This window comes from Sabethes cyaneus, chromosome 1 (genome assembly GCF_943734655.1).
Source record: "Sabethes cyaneus chromosome 1, idSabCyanKW18_F2, whole genome shotgun sequence".
Taxonomy (NCBI): Eukaryota; Metazoa; Arthropoda; class Insecta; order Diptera; family Culicidae; genus Sabethes; species Sabethes cyaneus.
In genome coordinates this window covers 16,498,133-16,517,548 of record NC_071353.1, presented here as the reverse complement: position 1 = coordinate 16,517,548, position 19,416 = coordinate 16,498,133, and the positions used below count along the sequence as shown (strand labels likewise).

The following is a 19,416-nucleotide window of genomic DNA, read 5'->3' as shown; positions in this document are numbered from 1 at the left end:
ACTCGCTCGTTTATTGTCCATTCATAGAAATTAAACCCAATTACGGCTCATTTCCGTACGCGGACTTTGTGTATGTGTGTGTGTATGTATGCGACAAAGAGCGGCGCTCTGGTTCACTGCAAAATTAAGCTTAATTCAGTGAACTGATACCGCCAGAAGCTGCCCTGCCAGCTATTGCTCCGCTGGCAACCGGTTCGATTCGGTCGGTAATGATGTCGCAATTATGATTCATGGTCATTGTCGTCATCATCGGGGTACAGGTAGGCCAAACCAATGCACCCTCTGCTACCCCCCTGCCCCGCGCACTCCAAACGGCTGCTTCGGTAACTTTGGCATCTGATGCGTGCCCTAGGTGTGCTTACTTCAACCTCCCTTCGGGATTTCTATTTTCGACAGTGTTTGGCATTGGTTTGCCCTTATCATGCTGCCCAGCTTAACACCACGATACCAATGGTGATAATGATGTCGACCCATTCCGGCCGTACGTCGCACCTTCGCTGCGACATTCTATTTTTACTACGGGTCCAATTATTTTCGCATAGGGATTTTGCGTTGCCATCGACAACGCAGGAGCGACCGTCTCAAGGTCACATTCACTCGCTTGTTTGTATCCTTTTACTGACTTTCCTGGAAAGCAAATCTGTTCCAAGTGGCGCTGGAGGTTGTTGTTGTTGTTGTTGCTGCTAAATCTTCTCTCAAAGTCAGTTCTAACAACCTTGCGTGTCGATTCTGGAAAATGGAATATTTTGTTCTTGCTACCGCCCACACCTGCCGCCCCATTGGCCTACTTTGCGGAGATTTATTGCTCCGGTCATTATATTCCATGCAGCAGGAATTTATTACCATTTTATACAAACACTCAACCCTGAGAGGAGAAACGGTCGCATCGCGCACTGCACACATTGTATGCACATGCACAGGCATATCCCTCCCACAATGTCAAGCTGGCACCGGGCGGCGGCGGCGGCGGCTCAGTTGCCTAGAGAGGTGGAGAAGAAGAAGATCCATCATCGCCCGGCGTCCGTCGAGCGCTATCGTCAAACTGCAATCTTTGCTTGCAAGCTTCGTGATTATTAATTTTCTCACTCCATTGCACGTCGTCGTGTTGCATTAACATTATCTCCTGCGGCCTCTTCGCCCTGCAGAGATTTCGCTGAAAAAGATGGAATCACCACGTGACTGTTCCTTGCTGCGTGCCGTTCGCCGCCCGACGTCGTCGTTGTCGTCGTCGTCGTGGACAATTGGTCGGATTTATCTATATATGTTAAACTCAAATATTGTACCATTTTTTTTTTGCTTTTTTCGGGAAACAGTAGCTGCTGCGACTGCGAGATAGTGGCACCATTATGGAGAAGCGGGAATGGGAGGGTGAACTGGGCTGCATCGGAATTGCACCACCAATTGAGAGTGATAAAGAATACCTACACCCAGCACAATTGACGTCACATTTCGCCCGGTTGCCGTCCGGCCTGCGGCCTGGTTCTTTTTTTCTGTGTGCGCCAACCACCGACCGGCGCAATTGTTATATAGCTGCTTGTCATACCGTAGGAAAACTTCAATTGTATAACCTAACTGGTAATGGCTATCGGACGGGGCGGGGACTTTTTATAGGGTTATGCCTGTTGTATCGACTCATCGGTTAGATAAATTTTAATTATTTTTTTTTTGCGGTGACCCTGAACTGCGGTTTGAGGTGTTTTGTTTGACGGTGAACTTTAGAGAATATCATTGATTTATGAAATAGGAATTTTTTCTGAAGGTACCTGTCGCTAGTGAACACTACGCTGTGGGATGTATCAGCACTTAAAATGCACCCAAGATGAGCGCTTTTAGTAAGCTGTTATTTAATTACTAAAAAAAGTTGTTTATCAACCCAGAGCTACATTCAAACGTCAAATCAATTTGTTGCGTTGATGAACACTGCAAACAAATCACAAATTGCTTATGCCGCTCGTACTGTCCTGCTGGATCAAATGTCAACAACTTTGATGTCACCCGGCTGCTGCTGGTAGGATGCGACTGAAAAACAACATCAAATCTGCCCGGATGGAAAGGGGTACACTCACTGGTGCGCTATAGCATTTGGTTAGCAAGCTAACTTAGAGCATTGGGTGATAAAATGTTCTGTAAACATACTGATCTCACTATGTATAGCCTGGGTCCTGTTTTTCATCGACTGCTCCTGAGAGAGCCGATATTTCGAGGCCTTCATAGAAGATCGGGAATGAAATATTTCCACTTTAAAAATTGGCCGTTCAACGAGAACGTTTGATTTATCAGCGAGAAAGCTCGGAGAAATTTCCGATTTTATTACACTTTAGTAGTAGGTAGCAGCACTTATCAAAAATTACCATGCGTCTCCATTGTACTATTTATCATGAATAAAAAGTGAAAATTATCAAGATTTTCAACCATATCATCCAATAACGTTTTCATTGTACAGACATTATGTAGAAAATAAACAGTACAACCTTTAAACTATCCTTTATATACAAAAAGGAGTTTAAGGAAGCATAGTACTTTTAAATAGGCCGCTCATTCGGCATAATGCTATTTGGTATAACGCCAATTAGCATTATCCATTTGGTATAAATATAAGGGGCCATTTGGCATAACGCCATATGGCATAATTCCTCAAACATCATTTTATGATCATATGGTCGCTTCCCGTCGCTAGGATTTAGGACGAGACGACCGCAGGCCCCGAGTGTTGTTCCCCTCCTGTTGTCCCTCAGCCACTTTTAAATCTGTCTTCTTCTCGGTAATCCCTATAAAACGACACAAAGCCTTTTTACGATTTTTAAACTCCCGCTAGTACCCTAGTTAATGGCCACCCTATTCCCCCTTTCAGAAATCCAGCCACTTGTACAATTGCTATCGTTCCAAATGCAAGAGAAACGCACCCCTTTACCCATTTGGACCTTCCTCCTCCTTGTAAGAGACCGTTTTCCTGCTTTGTCTGCCTCCCTGTGCTGATTCTTTCAGGTCAAAAAACATTTGTTTAACAAACGACTATTGATGAAGACCCGTCTAGACGTTTCGGAGCTATGGTAGTACATGCAATCATACTCACGTTCCGACAGGGGGTATCGGCTCCTTCCCAATCAGCTCCCCCTCCTGTCTCGTTGCTAATTATGTATCTGTTTGCTCTCTGGAAATCTCGCTAACGAAAGAAAACCAAGGCTTTTTTTCTATATATCCCACCTCGGTGGACCATCTTGTTTCTCGGCCACTTGTGCAACTGCAATCGATTCAAATGCAAGAGAAACGCAACCCCTTTTACTTATTAGGACCTCCCCCTTGGTTGGCAATCCCCCTTACGTCAAGGAAGATGTGTGCCAAGTTTGATAAATAACCGTCCAGGCGTTTCGGAGTTACGGCCACAACCCCGCTCACCCCGTTACGGACCCGCTCTTTGTATTATGGTCTTCCACTTTTTGGACCCCCCCCCCTATGTTAAGTAGGTTTTCTTATGTTAAGTAAAATGTGCACCAAATTGGCCATATAGGGTAGCCCCTACTATTAACACCATGTTTTGACGTAGGACTACGTCTTACGGCAAGGTTTGGGATAGGGTGTCATTTCGAAAAATCGAAAAATGCGAACGTCACGAATGCGGTTTCCCGATCGATTTCAAATATTTTTGCACAAATCGATCGGAAAATCTACGCATCAACCCCAATATAAAAACCTATTGATTTCAAAGTACGCGCTATTGAAAAATTGAAAATAATGAAGCATTGTCCAACTGGCAATCCTCGCTTCGTGATTGGTTGCAAAAGATGCCATCATAGTTTTAACGTATTTTTAGAAAATAAAAGTGACAAAATATCCCCGTCCCCCCAACAGGTCAAAGATTCTTTGCGACGATATTGAACCTGGACAAAATTGATATCTGTGCTCGGGAAGTACGCCAGAGTGCCAAACCACCTCTCTTCTTCGTTTAAACATTAAACCTAGTTCAATTTGATGTCCTGAACGTAAACAATTTTGTTGAAGTGCAAAACCACCCCATTCCTTCAACCGATATCACCTTTAAACATTCAAGATTCAACCTAGTCCAATTTGATGTACTGAAAGTGAAACTTCATTAAAAAATGAGCGAGGTCACCCTTTCCTTTTGCCAAATGGCCAAATACTGCAAGAATTTGTTTGGAACTGTTGTCTTGCTCGGAAACAGTGCTGAAGGGATATTTGTGCATGGGACGTGACGCAACAATTCTCAAAGAGAGGGCGACTCTCTTATCCGAGAATGATTTTGAACGTTTCATTTGCACCTTTGCGTCAGTTAGTTGTCTGCAATTCTTTACATAGATAGAATAGTTAAGCATTTCGTTTAGATTAATTTCTTTCGAAAATGATGGACAAGACAAGGTAGAAGGGACCCGTAGTGATGTCAATGTTTATTTGACCGTCAACTCGGAATAAAAGGCAGTAAGGTACAAAAAAAATTCCAAACAACTTTAACTTATATGTACACTCAAGTCGCTTTTTACGTGCAGGATACGTCCCGCGTAAATCAAAACCGCGTAAAAAAACCGCGTAAATTCCGAAAACCGCGTAAAAATAGTCGCGTAAAAAACCGCGTAAAAAGCGACTTTAGTGTATAGTAGCTTTCAATCATGAAAATGAGTAAAAACTTGTAAAAAAATTATCGATTTTCAAAAATTTGAATTTCTCAACCTGAAGTTCAGTCAAGCCATTTTAAGATAACAATTTTTTTATGTCATCAAAATACGTAGATATAGAGTAGGGCGGGGCATAAGTGCGATGTTTGAAGTTATCATCAATTTTCTTGAGATATAAAGAAGGACAACAATAAAATATATTTTATAGTGATGCCGGAATTTTAAGTCTTCACATTAAACTATAAATCATCTGGAATAATAGTGTTATGCAAAATAAATTCTTCATTCTATTGATCAAGTGCCGATTCGCACTTTTACCCCACTAGCGAGGCAAAAGTGCGAATACCGCGGGGCAAAAGTGCGAAGCTTGAATCCATGAAACTAGCACAGCAATATCTAACAAAACCATATTATCTTCAATCTGCGGTATGCTTCGGTACGGAAAATTCTTTATCTGCACCTTTCCTATTTTGCGCTGATGTATTGCAGCCTCCGTCAGATCGAAACGTTTCCAAACGTTAGTTTTTTATTTCATCAGTGGAAAAAATCGTTTTCCTTCGGCCAATATCTGAAGAGCACAGTTTTCTGCAGATCTTCCATTTCTAGTATCTGTAATATAGTGTCTAACGCTGCATATAATTAACTATACATATTTGCCTCATCCATGAATCGCACTTTTGCCCCGTCCGTGAATCGAACTTATACCCCGCTAGACGCTTGACGGCGTTTGATTAAATTATGAAAAAGCGAAATATATTTTGTAAATTCTTTTTACCGTATTTTCAAAACAGATATGCAAGTGATGTAAAACGTTGCCACAAATTTTCAACAAGTATTATCCTCCTGTTGATATCGTATTTGCCGTATAACGAAAAATTACATCAAAACCGCCCTAAAATAACATTTGCACATAACTCAGCAACTATGCTTCGTAAGGAACCAAAGTTTACGTTTGATTCAAGCTGTCAAAGTAGTCACCCATCAATCTACTCGGAATCTGCACCAATAAATCATTGAATCGCACTTTTACCTCCATCGCACTTTTACCCCTCCTTACTCTATGTAAATTTGTAAATAGTGATGTTGAAGTAAGATTTGAGACGCTATTAACATTCATTTAAAAATAATCGAATTTTCTCAACCTGCAGTTAGTCTCAACAAATGCTGCATCTAGCATGATGTACGTGGCGAATCGTATTATTACATGCGTGTATACATGCTACTATCACTACAAACAGACTTGCGTAGTCCTGCGTCACCTATGCGGTCGTGTACACAACCCCTCTGATTTTTGCTTCATTTCAAATATTTTTTCTCGATAACGCAAAAGACGAATCGATTCGTTCTTTTTGTATTCTAAACATTGCAAAGCTTCGATCCAACATTTTTCCTAAAAAGCTTAAATCAATTTGATTTTACCGCCGAACGGTCATTCGCCTTAAAGCCTCTCTCTCTCTCTCTCTCTCTCTCTCTCTCTCTCTCTCTCTCTCTCTCTCTCTCTCTCTCTCTCCCTCCCTAGCTCTCTAGCTCTTACCTCTCTATCTCTCTCTCTAGCTCTTACCTCTCTATCTCTCTCTTTTTTTTCTCTCTCTCTAGCTCTTACCTCTCTCCTTCTAGATCTCTAGATCTTACCTTTCTCTCTAGCTCATTCCTCTCTCTTATACTCTTGCACCTCTCCTTTACTCTTACGTTTCTCTCTCACGCTCTTTATAAAACTCTACCCGTTCATTGAAGGCACTCTCACTCAAAACAACCACAGCACCACTCACTCTATCTACCGCTTTGTCTCTTTCACTTTGAATTTTGAAAATACTGATGATCTCTCCAGAGAAGCTGACGTTAAGCAACAATCTATTTTTTTGATAACGGTAGTTGTTTACAATCGACGGAGGGGACGGCCGAAGAAAGTGACAAAAAAGTTGATAGTATCCAAACAGAACGGGACAAGGCGAGAAGCGGGGAAAAACCGGAAAATTAGCTAAGCGAGTGTCATTGAAGCAACGCTTAAGAAATGGTGGTGTACCGTTTCTCTTTGCCGAAGCTGGGGGGTCGGCAGATCAAAACAACCTATAACCGGAGCCAATTATTACCGGATTCGAGCCCACTTCTCATCCCAAGCCCTTGTTGTGGATCGCAGATAATGGTGAAACTTTGAATCACAGCGGACTGGTTCCGTAAAATGATGAAAAATCCGTGAAAGTGGTAATTCTATCTGTGGACCCAGAAAGATTCGTGATGGTGATTCTAAGCAACGCTTGCAAGGTGCAGCGTCAAACGACCAATGGAATAGTACAGAGCTTTAAGGGTTATTGACTTAAATCTAAACATGAATCCAACAATACGATGGACCTTTTTTCCTTGTAGGAGGTTAAGCCATTGTGACCATTTTGGGAAATCTATTGTGGTATACTCCGTCTTAATCTAAGCGCATTTGCGTGGCTCATTATTATTAGCGGGTTGATGGTCGTGTCAGATTGCACATGTATCTCTGTTTGATATTTCACTTCGTATGAAGTTAGGTACTTGAATGGGATTTTCATACCAGACGTCAGAAGGTTTTAGGATTCCCTTCCCGAGGATACACAGTCTATATTGTATCAATACTCGGCATTGGCAGTGTAGGTGTTCTCCAAGGTCTTATTCTCAAGATGATAGAAGCGGCAAGTCTCCTCATTAAGTTTGCCTATCTTCTATATGAAGAAGCCTATCCTATATGAGATGATGTTTGCACGGGTAGTGATTGATAATTAGTCCTGGCATTGTGCTCGATGTTTTTTGTTGAACCTAGTCAGTGTTTATCTTTTGCCGATATTAAGTTGTTTAAACCTTTTTGATGATTGTTTTCCGTTTATCCTTTCCCACTCGTCAAGTTCCGTTTTTATAGCACTTGACAAGACTCTACGAAAAGGTTCGGGCCCTATAAATCTTGCAGATGATCCATTTCTGCGACTCCATAGTGACCCGGAACCCAGTAAAGATTGACCTGATTCTTACAAGCCAGTGGTTACACCCAAGGAATACATTCCCACAGCAGTTTGGAATAGCACATTGTGCCTTTTAGAGCCTTGAGTGCTGCCTGACTATGGACTGTGAACATTTGCATCTCTGTTCCACCGAGTTGTAATTCCCAAATGTTATGTTTCCTCTTGCTTGTAACAGGAATAATTGTTGTTTTCGAGGGCCTTATATTTAGGTCTTCCTGTCTGCACCATTTAAAGGTGAAATTTAATGCAGACTGCATTCTATAGGCTATTACACTGTCAAATTTTCCTCTAATGAGAATTACTAAAGCGTCCGCGCGAACCCAATCAACTCAAAGCCCTTGTCATTCAGGTTTTTGAGCAGATCATTAACGACTGGGCAGCAAATTCTCGATTAGTAAGCATGGCCTCAATCCAGTTGATTATTTTATGATAAACCTCGTGTTTTCTCGTTGGCTTTTCACTTGAATAATGTGAAGTGTTGTGAAATGCTCCTTCAATATCAAGAACGGCTGCTAGTGAGATTTCTTTAGCTGCAATAGAGCCTCAATTTTCCCACCAACAAGCCAACATACGTAATGCGTCAGCAAAATGTGAGACTTTCTTACAGTAATGTTCCGATTTTGTCAGCCCCATGTTGAATTTTGGGCTGACAAAATGTCAAAAATTTAATTTTAACCCTCAATTGGTCATCCGAAAGCTCAATGAACCCGGCACAGCACACTGGTCCAAAACCTTTTTTGGTGCGCATTAGCGTTGAGTGGAAAAACTTGGTTTTAGGTTTATGGAACCTTTAGAAGAGTTTCTTAAAATTAAAAGTTCTATCGTCCAGCGGAATTCAAATTTTGATTAATCCCCCTAAAAGTGCAATAAAAAATTTATTTTTCTTCAGTTTCAATATAACAAATTGATGTGTTCTGTGAAGTTTTATAGCATATTTTATTACAAGAAATTTTGCTGAAGACAGTAAGCTTCTATCTCTTCACCAAAGATATAAAAATCCTAATAAAAATCGTTAAAATCAGTTTTTCTATTTTAGCTGTTTTTGTAGTTGTTGTATGACTTTTTCCTCTTTTACAAAATTGTACAAATAGTAAAAATACACAACATTGCTGAATATAGTGTACCTCTATCTTTTCTTGTTTGAGAACTACAGAACTTTTACTATAAAAATACCCTAATTTTGACCCCGAAATACTCGCAAGAAAGCATCATTTTATTTAAAAACTCTCCCCAGAAAATCAGAATAGTTTCAAGCAGGCTGAAAAGTATTATAAATCATGTTTAAAGCACAAAAGTGAAACAAAATTTATAGGCTGATATAATCGGGATAAAAAGCTGATGAAATCGGGAGTAGACAAAATCAGAACATTACTGTAATTCATTTTCGTTCAAGATCTTTCATCCATTCTATCCTACTCAGTTTGGTTTCGGAAGCTTCATGATCGAAGTTGACATAGATACAGTCAGAACAGCAGGGGTCCTAGATTACTCCGCTGTGGTACACTAGAACTATTATCAAGCGAAGGTATGTATTAAGGGTCAGTCCCGGTGTAGTGGTTAGCATTCGCGCCGAGGACAAATGCCAAGGGTTCAAATTCCGGGTAAACATTGAAAAAATGTTTTCGCTGAAAATGCAATATTCTACTATTGCTAGCTACGTGGCTTGGGAATCAAAATTTGTAAAACCTACCTCAAAATTATCGTTAAAAAAAGTAAAATTAAAAAAGTAATCGTAATCAATAAAGCTTTCGAGCAATTGAAAATTCTCTGTTACAAAAAGCTGTTATTCCAAAGACCTTAATAATGGTTGCAAAGTACCCTTCCTTCATGCTGCATTCTATTTTACCCGGATGAAACCTCTTGACAGTGCAAAAGTCGCTCTTATATTTCATGTGTACTGGTCAGAGGAATGCAATGAGTCATCGCCAGGGACAGCTATAATATGGAATAGTACTGATAGTACTTCGGAAGGAAGGGAAAACCCAATACACACAAGCACGCACGCATCCGGGCGATATCACAATAGATCAACGATACCGGTCGCAGTGACATATCCATACAGGAAGAGAACTCGATCCGTAAATTCATTTTTAATTTCAGCTGATTTTTCAATTTCTACTGAAAACATAGTTTTATCTTTCGCATTGTTTTGCAATCCAATACATCTTCATCGTGTATTTTCGCAAAATACAAGTCCTTGGCTCAACTTCCGAAAAAACAACATTGATATGTTTACGAGCTCAAATTAAAATAAACTTTTCTTTGCATTAGCGAGAAGGTGGTTCTTCACAGCGCAACCATAACCGTTGGAACATACATAACTCAGCGTCAGCAGTCAGCTCTCCGAGTCCTACCGGCTGCAGTTGTTTAGTTCCCATTCTGGTGAAACATATTTTGCTGCTATTGTCATTTCAAGAGACCACCCGCGACCGGAAATCAGATTCATGTTTCAGTCCTCCGATCTGAACGACTTTAGCAAACGAGATTGTATCGATAAGCTCACAGTCAAAAACCAAACAACTTTAGCGTGCTGCTCCTTCGTGTCAAACTTGCAGCTACCCAGTTCCCCAGGTGTTTCATTTAGTCCAGTGGTGGAATACCTAGTGAAATTTGAGGACACGCACAAGAAGGCCTATGCACGTGTCCATCACGGGGGTTGTGCACAACCTGAGTTTAAAGCAAACTAACTATTATATAAGTACTCTCTCTCTCTCCGTACATGTCATCTTTTTCCGTTATTATTTTTTACTATTTTGAATCATGCAAATGCATAAGATGAAGGACCATCATCCTTGCCGGAAGCTTTGAAGTGCGAGGCGAGTTATTATGCAATCCTTTCCGGTCGTCCTATACTCGAACGAAGGTAGTCGATCTGCTCGTGTCACCACCAGCACACCAGTCCAGTCCCCTTCCAGGCGGACGGAGCGCTCATTTCCAGCCGCACGGACGCCAGAAACTTTGTGTGCTTTTATGGTTCTATGGCTATCGATGTTTGCTCCAGTTTACACAATCGTCATCTTGTAGGTTTTCGGAGCGAATCGTCGAACCCAACTTGCTGCGAGAGGGAGTTAGTTGAACGAGAACGTGACGCAGTGTGACGTCATAACTGGGAGAGCGCAAATGGAAGCTTTTCGACGACGACGAGACGGTTGAAGCTTAAACGCCGTGACCAAGTCAAACCAGCGTTCAGTTGAGCGCCGTACACGTTCGGAGCAGGTCGCGTTTCATAAAGTCTCTTGCTCTAGTGGTGTGGTGGTGTTGTGCTGTGCTCTACTCCTCTACTCTACTATCAGCCCTACTTCCCCGTTGCTGGTGTGAGGTTCGGTAGTGTTGTGGTCGTGTCACTAGCAGGAAGTGTGTCCCTGCACGCACAGGCACACAAACATACGTGTGGTTCACTGTAGCGAACGGTGTGCTAGTGTGAGTATCTCGCCTGATCCGCTGGTGGATACCGAAGGATAATTGCGAATCCCCCCTTCACGGAGCTCAGCCCTCATTCACTCATTCACGCTCGCGGAACAAGAGTGACTCGTAGTGGAACAGTCGAATCTACTGCTCACACCCTACGGATTGCGTTCACTCCAAAAGGACACCCGTAGAAAGGACTTTTGGTTCTGAAGTTACAGGTATTTGTGAGCAGTTCAACAGTGGAACATTACGATAACTCCTGTGAGTACAGGTGAGTGAGTGAGTGGCTGAACCAGCTGCTCCAATGGCAGCGCAGAGACAGAGCGAAAGATATAAAGAGAGCTAAAATCCGTGGGATCCCCAGTAAGACCTAGTGACTGTCGCTGTCCATCAACGGATGGTCATTTTTCTCCGTGTGCTCTCTGGTGCGAGTACACGGTCCGTGATTTCCAAGAATCGGAAACAGACATTCAGCAGTAGGAAAAAAAGGAGTTTTTGAAAATCGTTCTTCGACTTTTCAACTTGTGTTCCCAGCAAGAAACCAGCAACAGACTACTAGAAAAAAAACCTTTTCCCAGCTGGGGATAGTGTGTGATCCTTTCTGGAGTTGCTGTGCGAAAGTTGAATGATACTAGTGACGGAGTGAATTTAGTTGATAGTCGAAGGAAAAATCATTCTTGTTCAATTGCAGAGTCTCTTGATTGAGTGTTCAATTTACTACCCCCTCGGAGCAAAGCAAAATGACAGTGTGAAACGAAGAGCAGTGTGAAGTGAGTGTGAGTTGACGAAGGCAGAAAGGAAAAGTGTTTGAGGGAAATCGATTTTCCCCTGGTGAGGAAGATTTACCATAAAGAAAAGCAACGAAGGAAAGATCCTAAGGAGTAACGAAACAGAGACCTACCGTCATCATCGGTTGCCTCCACGAAGGCAGAAAGGATTTCCTCGGAGCACCCCTTTCGCGCAAAGCAAGTTGAAGTTGACAAACAGGAGTTGAACAAGTATGTGTTCCAATCAAAAATCAACCCCGAAAAAAAACACATGTCATGTGTGAACTTATTTTTACCGCAAAAAAAATGTTTTCATAAACGAAATATGTCTTCGACCGTTAATATTCATTCTGCATGTGTGTGTCAAACCGTCGAGAAACAAGCCAAAGCAGAAAGTTTATTTTTAGGGTATTTAATAATAAGAGTTTTCGCAGTTTTTTTTTCTGCTGCTTTGGGTACCACCACTGCTTGACTGCGGCTGGCTTGGTTGAAGGAAAATTCGGAAAAGGAGACCCCCTCCCCCCCGCCGTATGCGCTTCAAGCCACTTTGAACCGATTTTTCCCACGACACTCTCGTATTTCTCTTAGAAAATTAAGCACTCACCAGAGATTTATGCCGTCTCTTTCTTCTTTTCCGAATCTTTTCAAACCGCCAAATGCCAGCAAATTAACGATATTTTTCGCTGGTAGCATATTGGCAGTGCTAGCAGTCGTTGGAATAAGCAGCATAAAACAAATCATTTGTTCCTTCTTCATAGGAGGGACATTAGGTGACTGACTGTATTGTGACCGTCAGGTTTTTCCATCCGGACTCACGCTCCCCGCTGGAGTACGCTCGAAAACCATACCTTCTGAAAGCGAAGGCGCTTGTTGAAGGGTTGTTGAAGTTGCGCAACCCTCCCGTACCCAACAAAGAAGCTTATAATGCCTGCTGAGGTAGGTACCCGAAAAACTGATCCTTACTCCAAAATCCGTTCCATCGCAAAAAAAGGTTCCTCCCCTCGAGATCCGAGAATGAATGTCACACGTTTTGCCACGCTCCACGCAAGAGGTTTCCATCGGGTTGGATTATTCATGGAGTCCGTTACGTAATTTCGTGAAAAGCACGAGTTTCCAGATTCTCCAGATTCTGTATAACGGCGATCTTGTTACAGTCACACTGTAAGAACAGAAAATTTTCATTACACTAGTACATACTAGGATTCCTCGCGAGTCGCGGATTGATATTTTAAATTGAAAGTTTAATTCCATTGGAACTTTGCTTCCAGTGACCTGGGCTGTGAGAAGTTTCCCTCGAAAAAAAGAACGCTTTCAAAAAATCGTGTGTTTTTGTGATTGAATGCAATTTGTGACCGAAATCTATTCTATCTAGGTCTGATCAAGTTACTAAAAGTAATAGCTAAAAGCCCACGTTTGAAATGCCGATGCCAAAGAACGAGAGACACAATGAGAGATCAATCCAAGCTAGAATTGTAAAGAAAACTTATTCATCAGCTGTTTGAATACGAAGAATACAGCATTTCATTACATTACTACTAACCATTTTGTATTTCAATGCTGTTTATATGGTCAAGCATTACCTTAAACCGCACTGTTTTATTTTAGTGGACTCAAAACTGAAACAAAGCACCTTCAATGCAACTTCTGACAGAAAAAATACTATATTTAACCGTATATTGATGATGATAACGATTATTAGGCAGCGAAAATTGTACCACAATTTCTAGCTAAATTGCCGATACGCCTACACTGGCGATAAAATAATAGATTACTGCATGATTTACTTACTCATGTGAAGAAAATGGCAAGGTTCCTCATCGTAGACCAATGTGATTTCTTGATAGTTACTTTCAGAGAGCTTTTCATTTGATGAATCTCTATTCCAAACAATAAAGCACCGATCTTCATCGGTCTAGTTCAAAATGATGTCTTGACAGTAAAGTAGGTTGAAAACACAAGGCTGCTTAACCAAATGACCAAAATAGAGCACCAAATCTTAAAAATAGAGCAAACGCATCGTACTTCTAAATTTACTAATTTAAATATATCGCCTGTAGATAATGTCGGGGTCAATCCTCTAATTTTTATTCGTTTTTTGTAACAACACACTCTGCTACGTATGTAGAAAGTTACGATCTAGTTTATATCTTGAAAAATGGTGCATTACTTAGCAAAATGTGAGTTTTTTCCTTTCTATAGCTTTTTTTTAACGATTCCGTCCTCTAAAGGGCAGCAGTGAGGCTATAAAATATTTATTATTCATGGTTTTTAACTCATAATAATTTCGTCGACATTCGCCACTTAACTTAAATGCCGATTAAATCCATCCATTGTCACAATGAGTGTTTTATGACAACAATTATATATTATGAACAAACAGTGCGCCATTCAGCGCCACGAATCACTTGACTACGTTTAATCGGAGATAAACGGAAATGAAAGGTTAACTTTAAAATGCAATATCCTTGAACGCTGAACAAACAGGTTGTCTGTGTTGAGGAATATTTTCGATGTAGCGAACTGTTGACTATAATTTCCGATGTAGCGACTGGCTAAAGTGACTATAATCTAAACAAAGAAAAATATTTAAAGCTGAAATTTAGGCCTGAACATGAAAAAGAACCAAAGTAAATTGCGTCCGTCGGTTTTCTTTTTTTCGATTCGTGTTTTGTCAGAGAAAAGGCTGTTTATAAGCAGTTAGAGTGCAGATTCCTCTAAAAGTGACTTAGGACACATGTTACCAGTGGTTAGCATTTTACCATGGTTTTGGTAAGTGAGCTATTTACTTTTATTAGAGTCAAATTCGAAATATTATTCCCACTCTATTTTGTTCCATTCCATTACATAAATATGTTCTTCCGAAACATTTCCAGGAAGTTCAAACATTGAAAATTAAATATTGGTTGGTGACCATAAAAAGGTAGTAAGACCATGCAGCATTTTGTTGTCCGTGCTTGTGAAACTGAGAGTATTAGTTCAAAGATTTCATTTAAATTTTCAAAAAGCGAGTAGAAAAGTCCTCTTGATCAAGCGCATGCTTGTTTGCAGCTGCACAGACAGCTATGAAACTAATGTCTGTGGCAGTAAAACATTTCTTTTTCTTAGCAAATGTGCTGAAAATTACATGGCACAAGATATAGCAAATTTTCTGTAACGTGCACCTAAAAATTATTTTCTTTATTGAATTGTATTGGCATAGAAGATTTTTCAATCGATTAGTGCCAAAAAATATTGAAAATCGATCAGGAAATCGCAGAGTTATTAGCGCTCAAAACCTGACCACCTTTCGTGACGCTCAAATCCTAATTTTTTTCTGAAATGATACCCTTCCGTTTCCGTAAGACGTAATCCTACGCCAAAATATAGTAAACTTGTGCTAAAATGTTGTCCATTCTAGTTGACGTCATTTGGCACAGCCCGGAAAAAAATAACCATAGCACGAAGATAAAAATTATGGTAACAGTAGGATACAAAATACAGTAAAAACAATAAAACTTATCGTCAGAAACGATAACTAAACCATCAAACTTATTGTAGTCCACCATAACTTTAATGGTTTTGAGAGATTCTACCATAAAAATAACGGGGTTGTTAAGTATCTTAACAATAAAAAAATCTATTTTTTCGCGAACAAAAATTTTCATCTACAGTGAAAGTTATTGTCCTTTTATGATAATTTTTTTAGTAAAAAAATAAAATATTAAAAAAAAACAGTAATTTTGTGATGAAATATGTCCAATTCTATTGCATAAATTTAAAAACAATAACATGAAAAATAAATGAATTTGAGACATTTTTACGATAAATTTACCATAAGTTTCAATGTCTACAACAGAAACTGTTGTAGATGCATTGTTTATACTACAAAATTTAATGTAAATTTTTTTACGGGAGGACTCTTCGGAAAATTATCTTGACTTGGACACTTTGTTGCTGGTTTTTTTAAAGAACAAAAGAAAAAAAACTCCAGTCAAGTGTCTAAACGTTGGGAGAACAGCAGATCTTTGTCCTAATATATTTCCGAAGACTTTCCAGTGACCACTATAATAAAATTCTGTCGCCTAAAACACACAATAGTGCCGATTCTTTTGTATAAAACCGGAATTAATCGATTTATTTCGTGGCCCGACGTTTCGTTTAAAAGTTAAGTGGCTCGATTTTCTCCGGAACCACACAACCGATTTCAACGATATCGATATTGATACCAAGATACCAGCTTTCATGCTCAGGCTATCAATAAATAATTAAAATTTCATACGAAGTTTGAGAACAAATAAACAGTTTGAAAGATATGCTTAAAAATGTTTTTACTAGGTAATAGTTATCGCCTACTTCTCAGAGATGGCCAAACCGATTTAGGCACTATTAGTCTCATTTGAAAGGTAATATTGCCTCATAAATCACTGTTGAATTATTTTTCGATTGCTTGTGTAATTTGAAAGTTTTAGCAATCGTGTTAAAATTTGCAATAGTTCATAACGATTTTAACCAAGATAGTTTATATAGTTTTATATATTATTTTAACATCAAATGGGAGGTTTCAATACTGCAAATGGCATAACAAAGGTTCCTTTCACCACTAGGTGAATTAAATTAAATAATTTTTTTGATCTAATTTAGGTTGATGAAACTGCAATTGAAGCCAAGCTTTATTGGAAAATTTGTATTCAAACAATGCGGCAAAACTTTTAAAAATATGCATTCAATTGATGCTGATGGGGGACAAATTTGTAAAAACATTTTTCTCAACGAATTAATAATATGAGATAGCAACATAAATAACTTACGATCAAGGCTACTCATCAAAGAGTGGTAACAATCCGTTTGCTATTGATGTGATAACTTAAGAATGCAAGAAGGTTTATGGTACATTTGTTATTAAATCATTCCCGTAAATTGAGCTCGGTTCTTTAGGATAACCACCCAAGAAGTTCTAACGTGGCACAAGCCCGAATCTTCGATCGGTAACAAAGTTGACTGGATAACACATATATAGTTAACTCGGCATAATTCGATTCTAAAGTAATGAGTTTACCGGTCATTACCGTCGACGGGTGGAACGTATGTGTGTGCGTACGAATGGTTAGACGGTAATGATCGAAACTAGATGTGAGATTATCTAATGCAGGGTGTCGTATACTGATAGTTTAATTGTCAAAACACTTGGGCACAAACCAAGCGAGTGTGGGTTAGAGTCCCACTCAGTTATTGAATTACGCAACATATTTTTGGCCCCCCATCGAAGTTTCGCAGTATCATCCAGTCTACCATTCTCCCTCACCAAATGCTCCTTCACCTTTAAAACAAAATGTCTTGACAAACCGTGAAAGAATATGGGGACTCACACCTAAATTTAAAATCGGTTACCTGATTGATTGCGTGTTCACGTGATTGCGTAAAACGAAATCCTACGCTGTTGGTAGGACTTCCGGTTGTCTACTGGAGAAAAGCAATGTGTTACGTGATAACCAAACCTTAGTTCATTATTTTTTATAAATTCAATATTAAAGTTAAATTGAATTCGTTCAACTTACAACGTCCCTTAAACCGACATATTCAAATGTCTTACTAGCGTATCAAAGATGCCTTCCATATATTTATGAAAGGAAAAAAGCGATCAATTTTCGTAGTAAGTAGTAGGATAAAATTCGACTCCCTTCTCATATATTGGTGGTCATTTAATAAGAGTTATTACCCAAGATCTGCCCACTCATAAATCACGAAAATGTTTTCCACCATCGTTAAAAAAGGAGTCGTCGCATTTTCTAATAATAATAATGGCATCGAAAGGGTGTCTGCCGAGCCAGGAGGAACATAACGACTGAAGCTCGAAGGCTGTATAATATAAATTGTGAAGTCAAAACAAAGCGACCCCATAAGTCAACCCCCTTGGAAAAGTTGAAAAGCGGAAACCCTCGTCAGCCGCCGCCCAGCTGCTTCTCCATTCCCGTAGGAGCTGCTAAAAGTAGGTCACGTAGGATCCGCGGGATGTGACGCGTACTCATGTGACCTAAACCACAAAAGCTGTCGTTTCCACTTCGAATCACAGCCATACACACTCTCGAAAACATAAAAAAACAAAACCAAGCACTTCAACGAACATTAAACGATACACACGCAGAGCCTGATTGGGTATCAATTTTTATGTAACGTGTTTCGAGTCATCCACTGCCGCAAGTGATTGCTAGTACTGCTGATATTTGAGCATTGTCTTCTTGTCGTTAGCACCCCCGGGCATCCCAGCGTCACTCTTCTGCCCGTCGCGTTGGTGTGGTGCCTGTTCCACACCCCCATCAGAAAGCTCTTATCAGATGGGTGAAAAAGGACGTTTTGTATTACATAAAACTTCACACTCATCCTCCGGGAAGAGAATGAGTTACCCGCGCGAGAGCCACTCAGCAGGCGCAGGAAGACGGGGTTGTACTGTACTGTACACACGTGTGTGATGGGTGGAGAAAGCTCTCTCTCTCTCTCTCTCTCTCTCTCGCACATTTTTTTTTCTTGAACTCACAAACTCTCACCACGGAAAACCGTCTGCCAATCCAGCTTGCTTATGGGGCCGGAATCACCGGGAAAAGGTGTGCTGAAGACGGGGACCGATTTTGCGCAAACTTGCGGTAACTTTAATTTGGTGTGAATTTCTGCGACAATTAAAGCTAGACCCGAGAGCCGTCCGAATCGTTTCCTAGTTCTGAGGATTTGATTAATGGCAAATGTTTCTGGTTAGTGACTTATTTGGAACCATCGTGGAAGTTTGAACTGTACTATCGGAGCTACCAGCTGCGAGGTTGACCACCGAGGAGTTATGTAATCCAACGCGTGGACCAACCGGACTCCGTAGAAATCGATTTTAAGCTATACCCTCGGTACGGCTCGGCTGGCGAGACAGAGAGCTGATTCTGGTTTACCCATCGATTAGTCTAGTTGCATAAAACAGGAACCTCTTGAAAAACCCTTGTTTCGATTGTCTGGTGGGCTCGTCAGTAACCAGGGTTCTGTGATGCAACAAATGCTTCAAATAAAAATCAATACGACTTTTTTTATAATAGCTAAAATTCATTGAAATATTATTGCTCTTCGGAGACCACAATTTTCTAACTATTTTTCTGGATCTGTACGTCATAAAACCGCAATAACTATTTTATTACACGCCGGTACTCGTATAACAGTACCATTTTCTATGGAATTTCCTTTATAAATGGAACTGTTATGCGAGTAGCAGCGGTAAACATATCGGTCATTTAAATGGGTTCGTAGCAGGGAATAAACGGGTTAATCACTTGCACTGTTCAACTCGTCCATACATGGAATCTTCAGTGAAATGGTGTATCCAATTGATGGCTGTGCTTGAAAAATTAAGAAATCACATGAAAATGATTACTTCCACTGAAATGCTCTTGGAAGTTACCAAATTTATCGACCAATTATAGATTAGAGTAAGCTATTCAACGTGACGTACGCACAGATACAATTGGTCTCATTAGTGCGTAAATCTGGAATTCCGCAATTTACAATTTCTAATCGTAGTCCTACGGCATGCCTGCACTGGTGAATCCAGTGTGCTCCAGGTTCCTTTTACTGTTTGTTCATATTTTACCAGGGTTGCATTTACTCGTCGATAGAAGTCGT

At 40.2% G+C, this 19,416-nt stretch overlaps 1 protein-coding gene across 6 annotated transcripts in view; it reads left to right on the top strand.

Moving 5' to 3' along the window:
* LOC128733753 (sodium/potassium-transporting ATPase subunit alpha) overlaps window positions 1-19,416 on the top strand; it is a 148,269-nt gene that overhangs the window by 76,943 nt on the left and 51,910 nt on the right. Inside the window, exons 1-3 of one of the 6 annotated variants that reach the window (XM_053827546.1) lie at window positions 10,817-11,032; window positions 11,712-12,018; window positions 12,546-12,723. The exons of 3 other annotated variants lie outside the window; for them this stretch is intronic. In XM_053827546.1, coding sequence (XP_053683521.1) covers window positions 12,712-12,723 — 12 coding nt within the window. In that variant the 5' untranslated portion in view covers window positions 10,817-11,032; window positions 11,712-12,018; window positions 12,546-12,711. Of the gene's footprint in view, window positions 1-10,816; window positions 11,033-11,403; window positions 11,497-11,711; window positions 12,019-12,545; window positions 12,724-19,416 lie in introns of those variants that run through there. 2 more of the 6 variants (XM_053827555.1, XM_053827563.1) reach the window with 2 other exon arrangements.